Source organism: Halichoerus grypus, chromosome 7 (assembly GCF_964656455.1).
Source record: "Halichoerus grypus chromosome 7, mHalGry1.hap1.1, whole genome shotgun sequence".
Taxonomy (NCBI): domain Eukaryota; kingdom Metazoa; phylum Chordata; class Mammalia; order Carnivora; family Phocidae; genus Halichoerus; species Halichoerus grypus.
In genome coordinates this window covers 5552222-5570703 of record NC_135718.1, presented here as the reverse complement: position 1 = coordinate 5570703, position 18482 = coordinate 5552222, and the positions used below count along the sequence as shown (strand labels likewise).

At 50.1% G+C, this 18482-nt stretch overlaps 1 protein-coding gene across 6 annotated transcripts in view; it reads left to right on the top strand.

The window, feature by feature from the left end:
- The window catches only part of DOCK1 (dedicator of cytokinesis 1), a 490705-nt gene that overhangs the window by 101614 nt on the left and 370609 nt on the right, over positions 1–18482 (top strand). For all 6 annotated transcript variants that reach the window (XM_078076968.1, XM_078076967.1, XM_078076970.1 and 3 more), the window contains exons 14-19: positions 3112–3236; positions 4374–4472; positions 5436–5508; positions 10499–10602; positions 10963–11146; positions 15367–15464. In XM_078076968.1, the coding sequence (XP_077933094.1) occupies positions 3112–3236; positions 4374–4472; positions 5436–5508; positions 10499–10602; positions 10963–11146; positions 15367–15464 (683 nt within the window). The remainder of the gene's footprint in view (positions 1–3111; positions 3237–4373; positions 4473–5435; positions 5509–10498; positions 10603–10962; positions 11147–15366; positions 15465–18482) is intronic.

Genomic DNA, 18482 nt, shown 5'->3' with positions numbered 1-18482 from the left:
AATAATGGAATTCCATGTTAAGATTAATCTCATATTTACATAATACTTCTCACTTTCCAAATAACATATTAATAATCTGATTTGATCCTCACGAGATCTTGGGCAAGCCCGTGAATATTTATCCTTTACATCTGTGGGATACTTTTTGGTTTGCACATAATGCTCACATTAATAATTTGGCTTGATCTGTCTAAGGACCTCGGAAGCCTACACATTGGTGTTGAACTAATTGCGATTGAAATTAAGCCGCAGCCTAAAGTTACACAGCTAATGAGCAGTAGAAATGGGGCCAAACCACCCCACCACATTCAGAGGTTCCCCGTGGGGTCCCTTTATAGGGCCCTGCTGTAGGCTCGCAGGGAGAGGTGTATGCTCATTGCGCATGCTGTCGGAGTTACTGCTTTGTTTATTTTAGGGCAGGTGGGGACATGTTCTTTCTGCTACCTCTGTCTTGCAGGGCTGTTGTGGGTCATTGTATCCTCTGACTGGTGAATCAATGTGAAGGACATCTCAAATTGGTTGGGCTGGATCTTAGTGACTCACCTGTATGGGAAGAAAGTGTGATGTCCAGCATGCTGTGAAACCGAGGGATACTTTCTAGGGCAGGAATCAAGTCTCTGTGCAGCAAATTAATTTGGAGCTCTTGGTGGATGTATTGCTTGCATGTGGACTCGAGATGAAATTTATAGATTAGGATGACATTGGGCATTCGTCTTGGGTGGTCTAGGATGGCCTCATGTTCTAAAGGGAGACCCAGAAAACTTCTAGCTCATACTGGTCGTATTTCCCTTTATAATTGACCAACTTAAAAGGTAAGTCTAGGGTGCCTGGGTGGCTCAGTCATTAAGCGTCTGCCTTCGGCCCAGGTCACGATCCCAGAGTGCTGGGATCGAGCCCCGCATCGGGCTCCCTGCTCTGCGGGAAGCCTGCTTCTCCCTTTCCCACTCCCCCTGCTTGTGTTCCCTCTCTTGCTATATCTCTCTCTGTCAAATAAATAAATAAACTTTTCGAAAAAAAATTAAAAAAAAAAAAAAAGGTAAGTCTTGACCTCTAAAATAATCTCCTAACATTTCCGGGGAAGCCATACAGCTGACCGTTGTCCCGGCTGGTTCTGTGTGCTGAGTTGGGAGTCGGGGTTCCTGTAGCATGGGCTTCTAGCTAGAGTGAGTCATCATGTTCTCCGTTAGGGCCGGGGAATCATCCACAGGCCATGGGTGCCGCATGGTACCCTTATGAGAGAGAGAGAGAGAGAGACAGCCTGGGGTGTTTTCACTCAGATCCCTGGCCTTTAGCTTGGCAGGACCTGTGCATTGTCCCATCTTGCGGGGATGCTTTTTACAGAGATGTACATCTCCTTTGCACGGCCGGAGACCCTGCTGTGTCACCCACGTCGCCGGCTTTTCTGCCTTTCTGCGAGCCACTGGACATCCTGCAGGGTGGTGGGAAACAGAGTTTTCCTCTGAGCCGGGAAGGTGGCTGGAGGCTTGCGAGGCAGAGGGAGTCTTCTCTTTGAGTTCACACACGCCTGCTTCCAGTTCCTTCCTCCCCAGAATGAGAACCCTGGAGCCCTGCAGGCCCCCACCGAGGACACTCTCGTGAGTGTGCATCTGTGGGGTTCATCTGCTGTAAATAGGGTCTCACTTCTGGGATGGCTCTGAGTATGGATGACTAGGCCAGTAGGAGGGTGAGACCATGGGGTTCACCACCCCCTGCCCCCAGCGTGTGATGGCTGTCTGGCTGATGAGGCCTCTATGAAGCTCTTGTGGCCCTCTTTGGTTATGGCTTTTGTGCTTCGGTAGAACGTGCGGGCAGGACTCGTACAGCCTACAGATCATACACCACCTGCCTTATCTGTGGGCTGTTCCGTGGTGGGTGGCGCGGGAGGTTTGGTGACTTGTCTGCGGTCACACAGGGATTGGTGGCAGGTGTTGGCCTGGCAGCTTTGCCTCCTGCGCCTGGCCCTGGGCTCCATCAGTCTTCGCTTCTCGCAGGGTCAGTAGCACTGACGCAGTCACGCTTCCCCTGCCAGGACGGAGTGTGGCTGTGGGAGCAACCCACTGGGATTATTGTAATAGTGACTTTTAAATGAAAGCTTAATTTAATAATCGGATACATTAAAAGCCAGAATAGAGCAGAAAGAACGGGAGAAAACAAAAAAGCAAGGGCACTTGTTCTTGGCCCATAGTGGGCCATTTGCTGCTCTTGACGGACCCGTTGCTCACGTCCCCTGTGGGAGAGCAGGGGGGTCAGCGTGGAGGTGACCAGACAGACAGCAGAGGAATAGCCACTGGGTGGTGGTGCTTGCTCTAAATCACGCTGCTAATGAAGCTTGCTACGTTTCCCCAGTTGGACCATTACCAGGGGCCTCATAGGCTCTCAGTAGGAAGAAGCGTCTTGAGTTTATTTGTTGTGTATGGGTTTTGTTTTTGTTTTTGTTGTCACACAGTTTATGGCCCATCTCACTTTAAAATGCACAGGACTGTTTTGTTCTGCTCTGAACGGAACAGAACAGGTCCCTTCTGATCCTGACAGCTGCCCACCAGGAGGAGAGAAGATCCATGTCCATGCAGAAAGCTTCTCTCTTGACCCACTCCTAGTCCCTGATCCCAGACATCAACTCAGAACCTTGGCTTGTGGGGGTTCTCATTCTCGATCAGCTTTTTGTATTGCCAGTTGTCATCCGAGGCATGCTTTTGATGGTGTGGTACTCTGGCTACCCAGACGCCGAGAACACAGCCAGCGGTCCACCGTGAGATAGCGATGGCAGTCACGATGGGCCGTAGACACTGGACAGGGGATGGTCCCTGCAAACCCATCGGCAGCATTCGAGTCCCCGTGGGCATGAGCTGCCCACCGAGGCGAAGGACCATGCAGATAATTAAGGGCCTTGACGTTTTTTCCTCCTCCTTGTGATCTTATGATGATGATGCTGAAAACTGCTTTTGTCATGCCTTTAAATGCTGAGACTGTTTTGTAGAAAATATTTTGTAATCATCTATACAGTATTTATAATCCTCTGCTAGGATTGGTAGCAATTTCGACAGTGTTGCAGAATTCCCGGTTAACATTATGAATAATGGATTGGTTTTAAAGGTATAATTTTTCCCCCAGGTGATGTTCGAAATGATATCTACGTAACATTAGTTCAAGGAGATTTTGATAAAGGAAGCAAAACCACAGCAAAGAATGTGGAGGTTACAGTGTCTGTTTACGATGAAGACGGAAAACGGCTGGAGGTATTTATTGTCGCAAAGCTTAATGTGTGGCGTGGAAACTTTATATTCCAAGTGTTTTCTTGGCTTTGCTGCAGAGTAGGAAAAGACGTAGCTGGGGCCACGTGATCCCATTTCTGGGGATGAGAGTTTGTTCTTCATCCCTTTCTCCAGCTCGTCATAAAGGGCTGGCGTGCACGGCGTCCTAGCTGCCACTGCCTCGGGAGACCTCTGCGGGCCTGACCCCCTCTGTTTTCCTGGCCCTTGCCAGCATAGACCCAGGGCTCAGAGGTCTAATGGTCCCACTAGAAGTTCAGACACCATTATTATCACCATCTGAGAGCTGGGGAAACTGAGGCCCAGGGAAGTCTTGTAAGGGTCATCGAGCTAGTGGGGGGTGGAACTGGGGTTTGAATCTGGGCTTCTGACCTCGTGCTCTCCTGGGTGGCGGTGGTTACCACAGCGGCCTGCAGGACTCGGCGTGCTGGGCAGTGCTCGGGGACCGTGACCTCTGATGACCAGAGGCCACGCCAGAGCAGGTGCCCCTGCCAGCTACCAGCGTGGACTCTGGGTGGCGGGCTGGGCTGTCCTAGCCCACGTGTTTGAGAGCAATGCCCTGTGTATGCACCTGAGGCTCAGCTGTGCCAGGAGGTGGGGGCGGCATCCTTTCTGTGTGGGTGGCCCATGTCCAGTGTAACTGCCGGGAGGTGTTACCCTTGCCACTTGGGCTTTATTGGCATTGCTTCCTCGGGAGCCAAGTGGTCAGTGTTGACAGCTGGTGGATCGGGAAGGAGTGTTGCCACCCCTTCGTATCCTGTAGCTCTTCATTCTGGACCTACTGAGTGAATCAGGCGACTTCCTGCAGACCTTAATGTTAAGGCTGTTAGGGGTGAGGGTACGAAGATTGGAGGACAATAGCATCCCTATACTGATAACCATCAAGATGCTTAACTGTCTGCGAGCAAGATTGTATGCTGGCCGCGCTGGCTCCAGATGGATCTGTCCTTCCATTGCTGGGAGCATGTTCCATTTGTGATGGGGTTTATTGGCATTCCTGTAGTGCTCTGCTTAGCTCATCTGCTGGGGGCGGGAGGTGGGGAGATGGATGCAGTGTCAAGCTCTATGAGGTCTGATGTGAACCCTTTATGCCTTCTTTTAAAGCATGTGATTTTCCCGGGCGCTGGTGATGAAGCGATTTCTGAGTACAAGTCTGTGATTTACTACCAAGTAAAACAGCCACGTTGGTTTGAGACTGTTAAGGTATCATTTACATGGTCATTTTATCCCACGGGGTTGATTATGAAATGCTCGTTTGTATCCCAAGGAAGTCCCCAGCTCCCACCCAACCCGGGGCTGCTCGTCAGCGGGCACCCTGAGCAGGCAGAGGCGCTCCCCCAACAAAGTCGTTCAAGGTTGCTAAGCAGCCATGCCGGCATTTCTTGGAATACATTTACTCTCATCTCCTTTTGGGCATAAAAATAGGACTTTCATGGAGATAAATGACAGAGTCCTCTAAAGATAGCTATTATCTTTCTCTTCCTGGGTCTGTTATATGTGTGGCATGCTGTCTTTACACCAAATGGGAAAAAATAGAGGTGACAATATATGGAGGACGTCGCTGGGAGACGGGTCCCCGTCCGTGGTGTGGCACTCTGCTCTCCTCACGTGACTCGCTGATGTCAGTACGGCAGCCCACCATGGCCCACCCCAGCCCCTGTGCCGAGGGCTTGAATATTGGGAAACCCAGCCTGGGGTTGGCCTTAGAAGACAGATGGCAGATAGGAGGATTTGGGACAGTCTTCGCTTAAAGGCAGTATGCATGGGGTCTTTCTTCTTTGACTGCTCGTCACAACAGGAAAGCTTTCCTCCTGCTGCCCGAGGGCAGGTCCCTGTAGCTATGGAGGGACTGTGGACACCTCCAATAAGGGCTACTAGGAAACTGGCGACTTGTAAAAAACAGACTTTTAACAGTGAGGACGTGAACGTTTACGAAAACTTCTGCTGTCTTGCAGAATCGGTTTGGCATCCCTTGCAATATTGTCTTGTTTAAATTTTCCAAAAGCATTTTGCCTTTGGGAAAGCCCTGTAGGGGATTAGGCATACAGTATTTTCATCCCTGCAGGGAGGAAATGTGTACAGTTGCACAGTATCTCCCGTTGAACAAAACCATTCATGTGAGAAGATACAGTACGGGTGCTGAAACTTCCTCTTTCAATTGCGCAGGTGGCCATTCCCATTGAGGACGTCAATCGCAGTCACCTTCGGTTTACCTTCCGCCACAGGTCGTCACAGGACTGTGAGTAATCCCTTGATTTTAGCCCGTGTTGCTTGCAAGGGTAAACTAGGGGAAAGCTCTGTAGGCTGCACTTGTCACTTGTTCTGGATTGTTCTGGATTGTTCTAGGACTAGGTGATCCTAACACGATGTGGTCTTAATCCTTTAGCTCGTTTCCATGTTGACCTGTTTCCTCTCTTCCGTGTGACTTGTAACGCTGTTCTATCCATCCGAAAAGTCACTAAGATACAAGTAGATTTCAGAAATTGACTCTTACTGCCGTTTGCATTGGAATGGAAACCCTCGAGACCCGTTTTGTGTTTGTGGGCGGCCCCCGGTGTCTGGCTTCAGGCTGAGAGGAGATGTTGGTGTAGTGACTGATGTTGAGAAGCTGGGAGGGAAGAACTGGGGTTTGGGTCCCTGTCCTTCCAGAGGAGTTCTTTATTGATGACTGGAGTTCGTCTTGTCATGTTCATTAACGTCTGCTAAGGACGTAGCCCTATGCTAAACACTAAGACCTCACGACAGGCAGCTATATGTCTCCCTGCCCTTCATGGTCTGTACCTACAGGGCAGAGAGCTAAGATTTGGAAAAATAATGGCTACATTGTGTGTGCTGTCGCTTTGAGGGAAAGGGTGGTCTGGAAGGCTGTGTTTGTCACAGACAACCCCGTGGGGGCCACTTGGGTGGAGGTCCTCTGCTCTGGCTCTCTGTGTCCTCACAGATACTTCATCTGGAGGATAAATGCCCGGGGGTCTTGACCAAGCGGGATGGAGGCTGCCGAACCCATGGCACGATGCCTGGCATAGGGGAGGGGCTCCTCAGAAGCCATCCTTCGTGCTATTTCTGGAAGGGGGCCTGCCTGACCTGGGCCCTTTCCAAGGTGTGGCACCTACAGAGGTAGGGGGTGCAGGAGAGCGAGTACATGTGCAAAGGCTTGAAGCCGGGGAAGGTAGACCCCACTGTGGGGCCAGCGAGGAGCCAGGACCCCACTGTTGTTGAGAAGCATTGGGGAGGCGTGTTCTTGTGGTCCGCAGTGCTGGTGCATGGAGAGCACGCATATCAGCACAGCTTGGGGGGGTGGTGAGGCCACAGGGGCGAAAGAACCAAGGGATCGAGATAGCATGGGGTCCTTCGTGGCAAGCAGGTGTGTGTGGGGGGCAGGTGGATCTGCAGCATCATTCCACCACCCGTCCCATCCTGTTGTCTTAGCAGAGCAGGGCCCTAGCTAACGAGGGGTCGGCGTTCAGGGAGAGTGGGAGAAGCGGGGTCATGAGGGCTGGGCAGCGTGGGAAGCAGTCCCCAACCACTGCAGACTTGCCTGATGGCCAGAGCCAGACCACCAGGCGCTGGGCCGGGGTTTGCTGATTGTGCATGGCACTCCTCGATGGCCAGAACTTTGGGGTAAGAACAGCGGCTCATAAATGTTAGCTAACATTCATGTGCTCTTACTGTGCCATTTGGATCCACCCTCACCCACAACACCCCCATGTACTGTCGCTGTGGTCATTGCTCCGCACATTATGGTGGAGGAAGCTGAGGCTCCCAGACCCCACCTCAGTCCCCTAAGGTCACCCAGCTAGTCAGTGGGGGGGCTCGGGTTCAAACCTAGTCTGTGTGCTTGAGTGTCCCACCCCCACACCTTGGGGGCGTGGTGAGGCCACTTCCATTCTCTGGTCTTAATTTAGTACCTGCTGTCTACATCTCACAGAGAAGGTTCTCTTTCCAAACTTCAGTTTGAGTTGAGGTGTGGAGTCAACCTGGGAGGATCGTGGAATAGTAGGCAGAGGTGTGGGGTGAACAGAACAGGGTGCATGGATGGGGCACACTCGGGCATGTCTTTCCTTGGCCAAACCATACAGGGAGTGGTGGGCCAGGCAGCCTGCACGAGTGGAATGGCCCGGCGTGGGAGCGGGCCGCAGGGAAGAAGGTGGGAGCCCTGGAGGGCAAGGACAGAGTTCTGGAATCCACAGAAGACTTGTCTCAAAGGCACGCTTGCCCTTTACAGCGAGCTTGTTCTCTCTGGTTAATAAATTACATTAGGGCAGAGGGATATCTTCTGTAGCATTTTAATTTTCAAAATCCTTGTTTTTCTAGTCAGTTTTAAGTACTCATTACAGACAAGATGCTGTCACCCGACACACCACCACACATTTGCATAGTTAATGAGGCTCCCTGGCCGTGGCGTGTGCGGTTTTGCAGCCGTGTGGAGCACAGGAGTGTGGGGCTGACGCAGTCCTGAGCCGTCTGCTGTGGGAGTGACCGCATCCCCTGGGGCCTCCTCAGCCTCCCTGAACGCGGACACGCAGGGTCCGAAACAGGAGGAAGTGAGGCCACATTGCCCGTCCCCCCCGGCCCCCTGCAATGAGCTGCTTTTCCTATAAAGGGAGGTGAGCATAGGGAACAAGTGATGGGATTTCGCAGGCTGGGATCCATCCCGGGGGGTTCGAAGTTTGGTGCTGATGTGATAGACGCTCCAGCAACTCGTTAGCCATTCCAGATGCATCCGCTCCTGTTTCACCTGAACTTGAGCGGCCTTGTGGCTCCCGGTCCAGCCGGCCAGGGGCCAGTTTCCCAGGCTCGTGGGGGGCCTGGCTGGGTGGGGCCGCCCTGCCTCATGTGCCCTCGGCATCCTGTAAGATTGTTGTCTACTCCCAGTGGCTGCTAATGAGCCATAATAACTGCAGCCCGTGGCCTCGAGGTAAAGGTATAGGGCGTTAATAAAAGGTACACGATGTTATTTTGTGCTACTTAATAGTAGGATCAGGGGAAGCCGTGTGCTGACGGCCGGGGATGCTCATGTGTCCTTTTGAACCACGGCTGCTTTCGTGGAGCCAGGTCTGTATTTTTTTCACATCACACAGCTCAAACTTAGAAGGATTTGTTCTTTCTCACCTGAACATTATGGTAGTTTATATTTTCTATGCCCTTTTACAAAGTTGTTACTATTATTTTGATTCCTAGGATACGTATTTTTTTGCCTTCATCCCTCCCTTTATTGTGGTTGGTCGATCATTCCTTCATCTTTCCAATTAGCTGGCATTTATTGAGTACCTACTGTGTGCTAGGTCCTGATGGACACCAGGACTGCAAAGATTAACGAGATGCATTATCTTGTGCAGTGGTGGTGACTCAGGGTAAATATTTTTGAGCCCCTGACTCAAGGTGGGTGGATGTGCTCCTTCCTTCCTTGACCTCTAGCTTTTCATCTCTATCTCTCTTTTTTAAGATTTTATTATTTGAGAGAGAGAGAGGGAGAGGGACAGCACGGAGGGAGAGTAAGAGGGAGAAGCAGACTTCCCGCTGTGCAGGGAGCCCGACATGGGACTCGATCCCAGGACCCAGGGATCATGACCTGAGCCGAAGGCAGAGGCTCAACCAACTGAGCCACCCAGGCGCTCCTTCCTCTCTTTTCATCTCTAAAAAGAGAATGTGGGATATATAATTTTAAAGATTATAGCTCTGAAACTCAGTGTTTCCACGCTGTACTTAGTTGCATCTTGCGGAATCCATGCAGAATCTACTTCTTCAGTGGAGACTCCTTATCTCCCTCCTGCGCTGGCCCCTGGCCCGCTCACCACCCACTGCTCACCAGCCCTCTGGCTCTCTGTCCCCAAGGGGCCAAGCCTGGGCCCACTCAGGGACTCTGCCTTTGGCCATGTCTTTTCTGGGAAGGTTCACGCACGGGCTCCCATGTTCTCCCATCTTCTCAGAGACCTTGTCCAAACATCCAGCCACTCGTCCCTGTTCCCACCATTCCCCACCTCACACGTCCCTGTCACCAAGCGAGAGAACCGGTTAGTTGGCGTCTCCCCAGCTAGAACAAACGTTTACCGAGTACCTAATAGATGGCAGGCACTGTGCAGGCACTGGGGAAAGAGCGCGGTTCACGTGCACGCACGCTCGCTCGCTCGCCTGGTGACCTGGCGGGGATCAGGACTGTCCTCTCGGTTTGCTCGGGCAGCTGTAACACAATAGACTGGGGGGGCTTGAACAACAGAAATGTATCTTCTCACGGTTCTGGAGGCTGGAGTCTGAGAGCAGGGCGCCGGCGCCCCGGTGTCTGGTGGGGATGCTCGTCCAGGTTGTGAACTCACAGCGGAGGAGAGCTTTGCTGTCTCTTTCTCCTTTTCCGAAAGGCACTAGTTCTGTGGGATCAGCACTCCCCCCTTAGGACCTCACTACCCTCAAGCCCCTTCCTACAGGCTGCATCTTCACTGTAGTCACATGGGGAGGGTTAGGGTTCCAGCCCCAGACTAGGTGGGGGACACAATTCAGTCCACAGCAGTTATGAAGAAAAACGCATCAGGGGAGGGGAGAGAGTGTGACCAGGTTATAATTTGCTGTGTTAGATGGTCTGGTCACCTCGGAGCAGGTGATCTGTCAGCCGAAACTTGAATGAACGGAGGTACTGAGTCCCCCCCACATCTGGGGGAGGCGCTTTCTTGCCAGAGAACAAAATTTCACATTCGTGTGTTCATTCCACCTGAATTTATACTAGTGGATGCCATGAGGTAGGAATCTATTCTGCTTTTCCATATTGTTAGCCATTTTTCTCAGGGAATGGCCTGTCCCTACTGCACTGCCCTTCGCCTTGTGTTTCCAGACCCTGTATGTGCATGCACTCTGTGTCCCCGATATTAAGCCGCACTGTGGTCTTTGTGGTCACCGCCCGGTCACTGCTGGTTTCTAGGTTTGCAGGACCCCCCCCCCCCCACCCCCCATGCTCTCCAGCATCCTTCTTCTGCTCTGGACCTTGGGAATCTGTTTTCATGTTCCATGAGGAAACTCTTCCGTGAGATTCTGATTGGAATTATTTGGAATTTACAGGTTAATTTGAACACCACTGGTCCCGTTAAGAGGAGTCTTCCTCCTAGTGGACACTCCCATTTTTTCCATTTCTTTCTATTTAATTCAATGCAGTTTTGTTACGTTTTCGTAAAGGTAGCCCTTGTAGTTTTTTACGTGATATTGCCATGACGGCAGTTGAGGATGATTGATTTCTCTTGCAGCCAAGGACAAATCTGAGAAAATATTTGCACTAGCCTTTGTAAAGCTGATGAGATACGATGGGACCACGCTGAGGGACGGGGAGCACGATCTCATCGTCTATAAGGTATACTGCTTGCTTAGTGTCCTATTGCTGGCAGGGACCGCTTTACTCCTCTCTTTGACTCCTCGCCTGAGCTGACGTTTCCCGTCTTTGTGACAAGGCTGCTCTCTAGGTACACTTAGTTATCCGAATGCACGTTTCAGATGACCAGCCCTTTTGCTGTTCCTAATGAGAGAAGATGATGTGTAATAAATGTTAACGTGAATGAATCTACACGAATAAGGGAAATCGTTAAACGGTTTCACAAATGATAAAGAGCAAATATCATGATGGTTAAAAGGATTAAGAATAGCAAGGGATTGAAAAGAATTAGATGTCGTTGATTGTGACTCGCTTCCGACGTGCTCGTAATTCAACCCACAGGCGGAGGCGAAGAAGCTGGAGGATGCTGCCACGTACTTGAGCCTGCCCTCCACGAAAGCAGAGTTAGAAGAAAAGGCCCACTCGGCCACCGGCAGGAGCATGCAGAGTCTTGGGAGCTGCACCATCAGCAAAGACTCCTTCCAGATCTCAACTCTCGTGTGCTCCACCAAACTTACCCAGAACGGTGAGTGTGGTGATGGCCCTGTGTTCACCCCACAGTTTTCCTCCCTCTGGCCCGTCCTTTTCGTGCTCCCAGCCCGCTCTCCACTCCGCGCGTCCTCTGTGTGCTGGTTCTGGCCAGCATGGATGTCCTTGGACCAGAAGGGGGCGTGGCATCCACTGCACTTGAAAATTCACTACAATTTTGGTCTAAGCATTAACCTTAAAGAGAGATAAACCATTGGGTTTGCTTTCAAAGGTTTTTGGCCAAAGGAAGGTAGCATGGCCTAAGGGAAAACACGGGATTTGGAGTCAGACCAAAGACGGTATGGAGCCCTTGCCCTGTGCTCACCCTGGAAGTGACCTTGAGTGAGGGCCTGTGAAACCGAGCCTGACTTTCCTCATCTCTGCACACATGCAGATGTGATGTCTGCCTCAGAGGGCTTCGTGAGGGTCTGGGGGTTACACACACTGGAGGATCCGAGATATCCGCTCTGTGTGTGTGCCTTCCCATCTCACAGCTACTCACGGAGATAATTACCAGTTATCTTTACTTTTAAACGTTGGTTTGGATGACATTTCTAGTTCCCTGGCCGATGGAAGCACACAGAAGTGTGGTGTCAGGGGGTGCCTGGCGTCCTGTGCTGGGCCCGCTGGGCTGCCTCATTACCGCTGCTTGCAGACCAGCCACGTGGCCGTGCGGCCCGGGGCCCGTCTTACTCACTGCGTGCTGTCTGGGGCAGCAGAGGCCCCTGTGCACACTTCCTACATCTACAGATTGCATCCCCCAAATGTGGCCGTGGCACGGCCGTGCAGAGAGACTTGATCCTCTCTTGAAACTCAACTTGAAAATCCAATTTTTCCTCTTCACCACCCAATATGGATTTTGATTATTAATGTTTGTTGGTATCTTGAATTGTGTCTCTGGGGATTGTCGTAAATCTTGGCAGTAGTCTCGGATTTGCCCGAGGGAGAGTCATTGTTTGGACTCCAATAGGGTAAATGCGGGACAAAGGGACCCCATCATCAGGAAGCCATGGCATTGGAGTGGAGAGCGGGCTGGGTGTTCCCACTCTCCGTGCCTGCCGTCTCCCCTCCGTTCTGCCGGCCTGGACGGAGTGTGCTTCCTCACCGCTTCTCTTGAGTCAGCTGTGTGGCGGAGCGTGTCCCTCAAATGCGGGAAGGCCATTTGGACACGTCTCTCTAATGTCATCTTCATCATCACGGTTTGCCCGAAGCATTTTGAATTCTCCTAGCTGGTGGTGTGCAGTCATCTCCGTAAGCAAATGCAAATCCTTACCTGGGTATCGGGTTCTGTGCAAGCGTGATGGAGGGCTGCAGAATGCATCGGGAGCGTGCAACTTTCGTGCCCAGGGAGCATGTGGTCAGCAAATCAGGTGCCGGTTTGGGACTGTGTTATGGAAAGGGTGCCCCACAGGTCAAATGTTACTCTCTGGATATGGTCCTCCTAGTTCCCTAATCTGACGGCTACACCGTCCAGGGCCTCAGTGAACTCAGGGCAACGGCAGCCTCACCGGTAAGTCGCTACCCCATACGTGTGGCACTTAGCTTTTCATTACGCGCCGGGCAAATGAGAGGTGCTGTGTATTGCCGTTTCCTCTACGTAGGAAGCCACCCATCTTATGCATGGGTCATGCTCCAGAAGTATGTTTGGAAGTTGTTATTTGGAACTTGAATATATTTTCCCCATCAAAACAATGTTCGGAAGAGCAGTTAGGTTGGGAGGCCCACCCACAGAATCTTTCTTAACCCACGGATGTTGTAGAAGGGGACTGTGAACCAGAAATCTCCCAAGGTATTAAGTAGCAGCAATTTCCCAGGGGTGTGATGTCGACCCCTCGCACCTCCCAGCTCCTTGGCTGTCATCAGTCACAGGGTGATTCCCTCCCTGGAACTGAGGGAATGAGCGCCCTACTCTTTGTAGCAGCTGTTGCCCGGCAACAAGGAAATTCCAGGGTGATGCTGCTCACCGAGAATCAAGGGGACATCTTTTGGCTTTCATTGCACACCAGCCAAGGATTCCTCTTCTTGGGATGGCGGTGTGGCAGGTGGTATTGCGAGATGGAGCTGCCCCACTTGGCATCTGAGCATTGAGTCCCAGATTCTCATTCCAGGAGTCATTTTTCTGCGTCTGTGATTTGTTCTGTGAAGTTCCATTACTTAGGGAAAAGCAGTGGCTGAATTATTCATTGAGGTTTGTATTAAACATCTCTGTTCTCAGCATTACTGGATGCTATGGGGGATAAAATGATAAGTATAGGATGTGATTCCTCTCCTCAATTAGCTTCCTAGGTAATTAGAGAGAAGTCACAAAACACAGAATGACCATGGGCTCCCCGGAATGAGGACTGTGTCGGGGAGCGCCGGTCTGACCCGGGTAGCCGGGGCGCTGGTCAAACTCTGTTTTCTTAAAACACACCCCCTCCTCAGAGGTTTTCTTCTACTGTTCATTTGCCAGTTGTACGTTTTCTCAGATTTACCTTACAGAGGTCAGCCTCAGCCTCCCTCATACCTAAAGTGCCACTAACTTTGCGTGGATTCCAGATTATTAACTAGTTGCCATTAATAAAACAAAACAAAACAAAAAAACAACTCTAGTGAGATGGAAATCTCCCTTAACCCTGGGGCCAAGAGCAGGTCCAGGCAGGATGTGGCCTTTGTCATTACTTCACCTTCCTTTAGAAAGGAAGAAGATAAGTTAATTTTCATTGAGAAATGAAAACATTTTAACTTTCCCCATGAATGGTTAAAATTTTCACTTCTTGATCATCTTGTTGATGGACGGCTGCTCTTGTCTGGGTATCTTGCCGAGCACTTTCTGCATGTCACACCCTTTAACTCTGGCACCAGCCCTATAATTTGGCAACATCGTACTCATCGTTCAGATAGGTAAACTGAGTTGAGGTTCCTTGCCCAAGGTCATGTGGTGGCGGCGTGGCCTGGCGGGTGTTTGAGCCTCTTACAGGGTGTTTCAGCTCCTGTCCTCTCTGTTTCCACGGGTCCCCTTGTCAGCTCCACTTGGGGGCTAAGGACAAATAAGTGAGAACAAGTGTTTTGGTGCTCATCGCATGAATAATGCCTTTTGTGTGGTTTAGTCCTTAGTAGGTGTTTCGTGTTCCCTGAAATGCTACCTATTGCCAAAATTATATTTTTCTTTTCAATATTAACTAGGATTTTGTTGTTGTTGTTGTTTTTGTTTTTTTAATGGAGGTACTTTGTGTAGCTGAAGTTTGTTCCCAGTGAGCATAAACGGTAAATTGGATGCACTTTGCTAATTGTGTTTTTTTTTCACGTAATGGGATATTAATATAACTTCAAGTGAAGATTGTGTAGGCACATGTTCTTTCCTAGAAATGCTTTGGATTCTGTCTTCATGTCTTCAAGAACATCTTGCTGCCTTAAACAAAATCATTTCTGGACCTCGGCTTCCGCATTTAGTCTGTAAAAATCCATCCATTCAGCCTGTGTTTTTTCTGTTAGAAAACAAAACAAAAATTCAGCCATAGAAATGAACAGCCCTGGAAGGCCAGGCCAGGGTGAGGTCAGCAGTCGCCCTGTGGTTCAGGCTCCCTGTGACCTTGCAGTTTCTGTACCTGAAGGTACATTTCTTATTTTAGTTATTTAATTTAAAAAAAAAAAAAAAGCCATGTTCTCAAGAAGGAAAAATCCACTTGGTAGATTTCAGGGAAGCACTTTGTGGGTGAGCAGCCTTCTTCCAGACCCTCTGCTGGGCTGAGTCTACCTTCTTGCAGATGGGAGAGGCCAGCCCTTTTTCCTTAAGCTCCTGAATACATTTGTTAAAAAGATTTATTTATTTATTTGAGAGCGAGAAAGAGGAGACACATGAGTGGGGGGAGGGGCAGAGGGAGGGAGAGAAAGAATCTCAAGCAGGCTCCCCACTGAGCATGGAGCCTGAGTTCATGGCCTGAGCTGAAATCAAGAGTTGGACACCCAACCGCCCAAGCCACTCAGGTGCCCCCCGAACACATTTTTAAGAAACTTCAATGTGGAAATCATTTCATGGGAAATGTAGTTGGAAATAATGAATTCAGCCATACTAGGTATCCAGTATGTTCTAGAAAGAAATGAAGTATGGAGCAGGCAAATGTTTCCAAATAGGGTTGATTTTTCTGTTTCAAAATTACGTCGAGACCCTCAGCTGCTCCTGAGGAAGGGAGACAAAGCTGTTGCCGGGAAGAGCTGAAGCTGGTTCTGTGTTTTCAGTGGACCTGCTGGGGCTCTTGAAGTGGCGTTCCAACACCAACCTGCTGCAGCAGAACTTGAGACAGCTGATGAAGGTGGACGGCGGCGAGGTGGTGAAGGTAACACACACCCGGGGGTGCTTGCTCTGCTTTTCTTCCACGTGTGAACGGATCTAGGCACTGCCTCCACGGCAGCGTGGGCCTCTGGTTATAATCCCTCGAACGGATGTGGACGTGCACCTGGAAGTGGACAGACTCGGCTTGGATTCCGGTTGGGAGGGCGCTCTGGCTTCCCGGGGTTGGGCTCTGGGATCAACCCAGTCTTGGGTTCTGGCTCCTCTTCTAGTGGGTCCTCACTGTGGGATGGACAAAGGTGAAATAACCTCTTCCAGGCCTACTTTCTCTTGCTGTAAAAAGGAGACAGCAGTAATGCCTTCTCGTAGGGTTGTTTGGAGGTTCATGGGCCTGGATCTGGCACATGGGGTCGCCAGCGTTCGGTCCTGTTATCATCTTATCAGCATTATTACCATACGCATTATTATTAGTCCTGGCTCATGATTCACCTAGAACTTCTGTGATTGACCTGGAGAGATGGGTGGTGTGGCACGAGGCTCACAGCCCTGGGAGTCCTGTTTGGCCATTTTTTTCCCCATGTGATCTTGGACTTATTTCTTAGCCTTACATAGAGCAGGCTCTGGAGAAGTGTCAGGTACCCTCTTGAATTGTTACCTGCAGGGTAGGACAGTGAGACCGGGGTGATGCGAGATCCCTTGGAGCACCTCAGTTCTGTAATTCTTCATTAGGGAATCGTTGCTTCTGATATTAGGCCATTCTTGCCTCTCATTGGCTCCAATGACGTTTCCTTTTTTTTTTTTTTAAGATTTATTTATTTATTTTAGAGAGAGAGAGAGAGAGTGAGCACGAGTGGGAGGGGCAGAAGGACAGGGACAGAGAATCTCAAGCCGACTCTGTGCTGAGCATGGAGCCTGATGCGGGGCTCGATCCCATGACCCTGAGATCATGACCTGAGCTGAAACCAAGAGTCAGACACTCATCCAGCTGTGCCACCTAGACGTCCCGACTTTTCCTTTTATATAAGGAAACTTGTTTCCGTTTTCAGGAGGCCCCACTTGGCCTGCAGACAATAAGCTGGTCCACACTCGTGGTGTTCTGTGAGCGCGGTGTCCAGGTCTGTCTGTCCCTGGCTCAGTCCTTCGCCCTCCATGAGAGATGATTGCAGAAGGAGACTGCCTTATCTCTGTAAAAATTAATTACTTAAAATGGCCTTAATTAAGGAGCAATGTGGTTAACTTCAGTATAAATTAATTTGGTTGCACCACTTTCTGGAATTCATTGTATAACCATTCAAACATATCCTTGCTAATCTTCTAATTTTAATCATCTTTTTAGGTTCTTGTCTGCTACCTCTGGCTTGAACAATGTTAATTGCATTTTAAACTTCCCTGGGTTCTGTAACTTCCTGATTCAGATGGAAACTGGGTGAATAAGTTAACGTAATTTTAGAAGATACACAGTTAATGAGATTTTTGTCCTTTTTCATTTTTAAATCCCTGTATCACATCAGGAATTAGCTGTATTTCTGTTGGCCTATTGTTACACGTTAAGGAGAAGATCTGGAACCATCTTGTCTTATTGCTGTCCTTCACTCCCCTTACCTATCTATTACCAAGCCCTGTTGTTCAGCCCTGGAAATGGTTTTCACCACCCCCTCCTTCCCGTGTGCACTGGTACCAGCAGGTCTGAATGACCTGTCCGTCCATTGCTGGCTCATCTTGTGTACCCTGTAGGCCTAGAGAGGTGAATGGACTTGTCTGAGGCCACACGGCTGTTAATGGGAGCCAGGGCTGGAGGGATTCCTGGCCTGCATGGGGCTCCTTTTACTCTGAGGACACCATAGACTGAGCTTACTCCATTCATTCAAGGCCCCCTCCCACCCTTATGTATATTTATAACTGGTAGGAGAGTGATGACATGACTTGATGGATTAAGAACAGTATTGGCTTATTTAGTAAAAGATACAGTTGCCCATTTTGGTGGAAAATGAAAATAGTGATTATTTTGGGCTTCCAGTGGATAGTCTTCGAGAGAGGGCAGGTGTCAAAAGGAGCATGTTTGTGGCTCTGTGTGTGGGACCTCCTTGAGGATGCTGGTATCCCTGTGCCTCCGAGTCTTGACAGCCAGATGTGGGCGGCTCCCACTCTCTCTGCCATATTTCTGGGCTACTGATTATGTCATCTGTCTGGCTGAGATGGGTAGTCCTACTGTAGGGACTCTGTGTGAACCGAGATGAGCCAGGGCTTGGCACCTGGTGAGCCCATTGGCAGTAACATCCGGCAGTTAGCAGATGGCGTAAGGGTTTGACCTCTGCAAAGATGTTTACAAACTGAAAATGATGGGAAATAATACAAAAGTAACAAGATGGTGTGGGCCCCCAATAATTGTGGGCTTGAGGAAGCCCTTGATGTCCAGACCAGAATGGGGGGAGGGGGGTTTCATTCCCCTGCTGCTTGTATGTGACACTTCTCTGGCATAAAATAGGTGGTGAGTGGGTGGCAGAGTAGAATGAGGGTTTGGGGCGCCTGGCTGGCTTGGTCAGAAGAGCATGTGACTCTCAATGTTGGGGTCATGAGTTCAAGCCCTACGTTGGGTGTAGAGATTGCTTAAATAAATAAAACTGGAGGGAAAAAAAAGAACATAATGAGGGTTTTATGCACCGGTGGGTCTCAGATCCCTAACTAGGTTTGGGAGTACGTTCCCCTTCCTGAGGGAGATCTGTGGCTTTGGGTTTGGGGCTGTTGAAAACTTTCATAGCACAAGGGGGGAGCAGTGGGGCGAGCGCTGGTTTTGGGAGCAGGTCCCAGTGGTTTGGTTCCTCAGGCTGAGTGCGCTAACCACTTGAGACCGTCTGTGGGGACCTGAGGGCCCCTCTGGTTCTGTGTGTTGTGTGCATGGGCTAAACCTTCCAGGAAGAATGTCCCTTTGACACCCTGGCCATGGCACCTTCTCACCTGTTCTTTGGTTCTGCATAACAGCTTCATTGAGATATAATTCACACACCCTAAAATGCACTCTTCATTTGCGCTGTTCCGTGGTGGCCGTATATTCAAGAGTTGATGT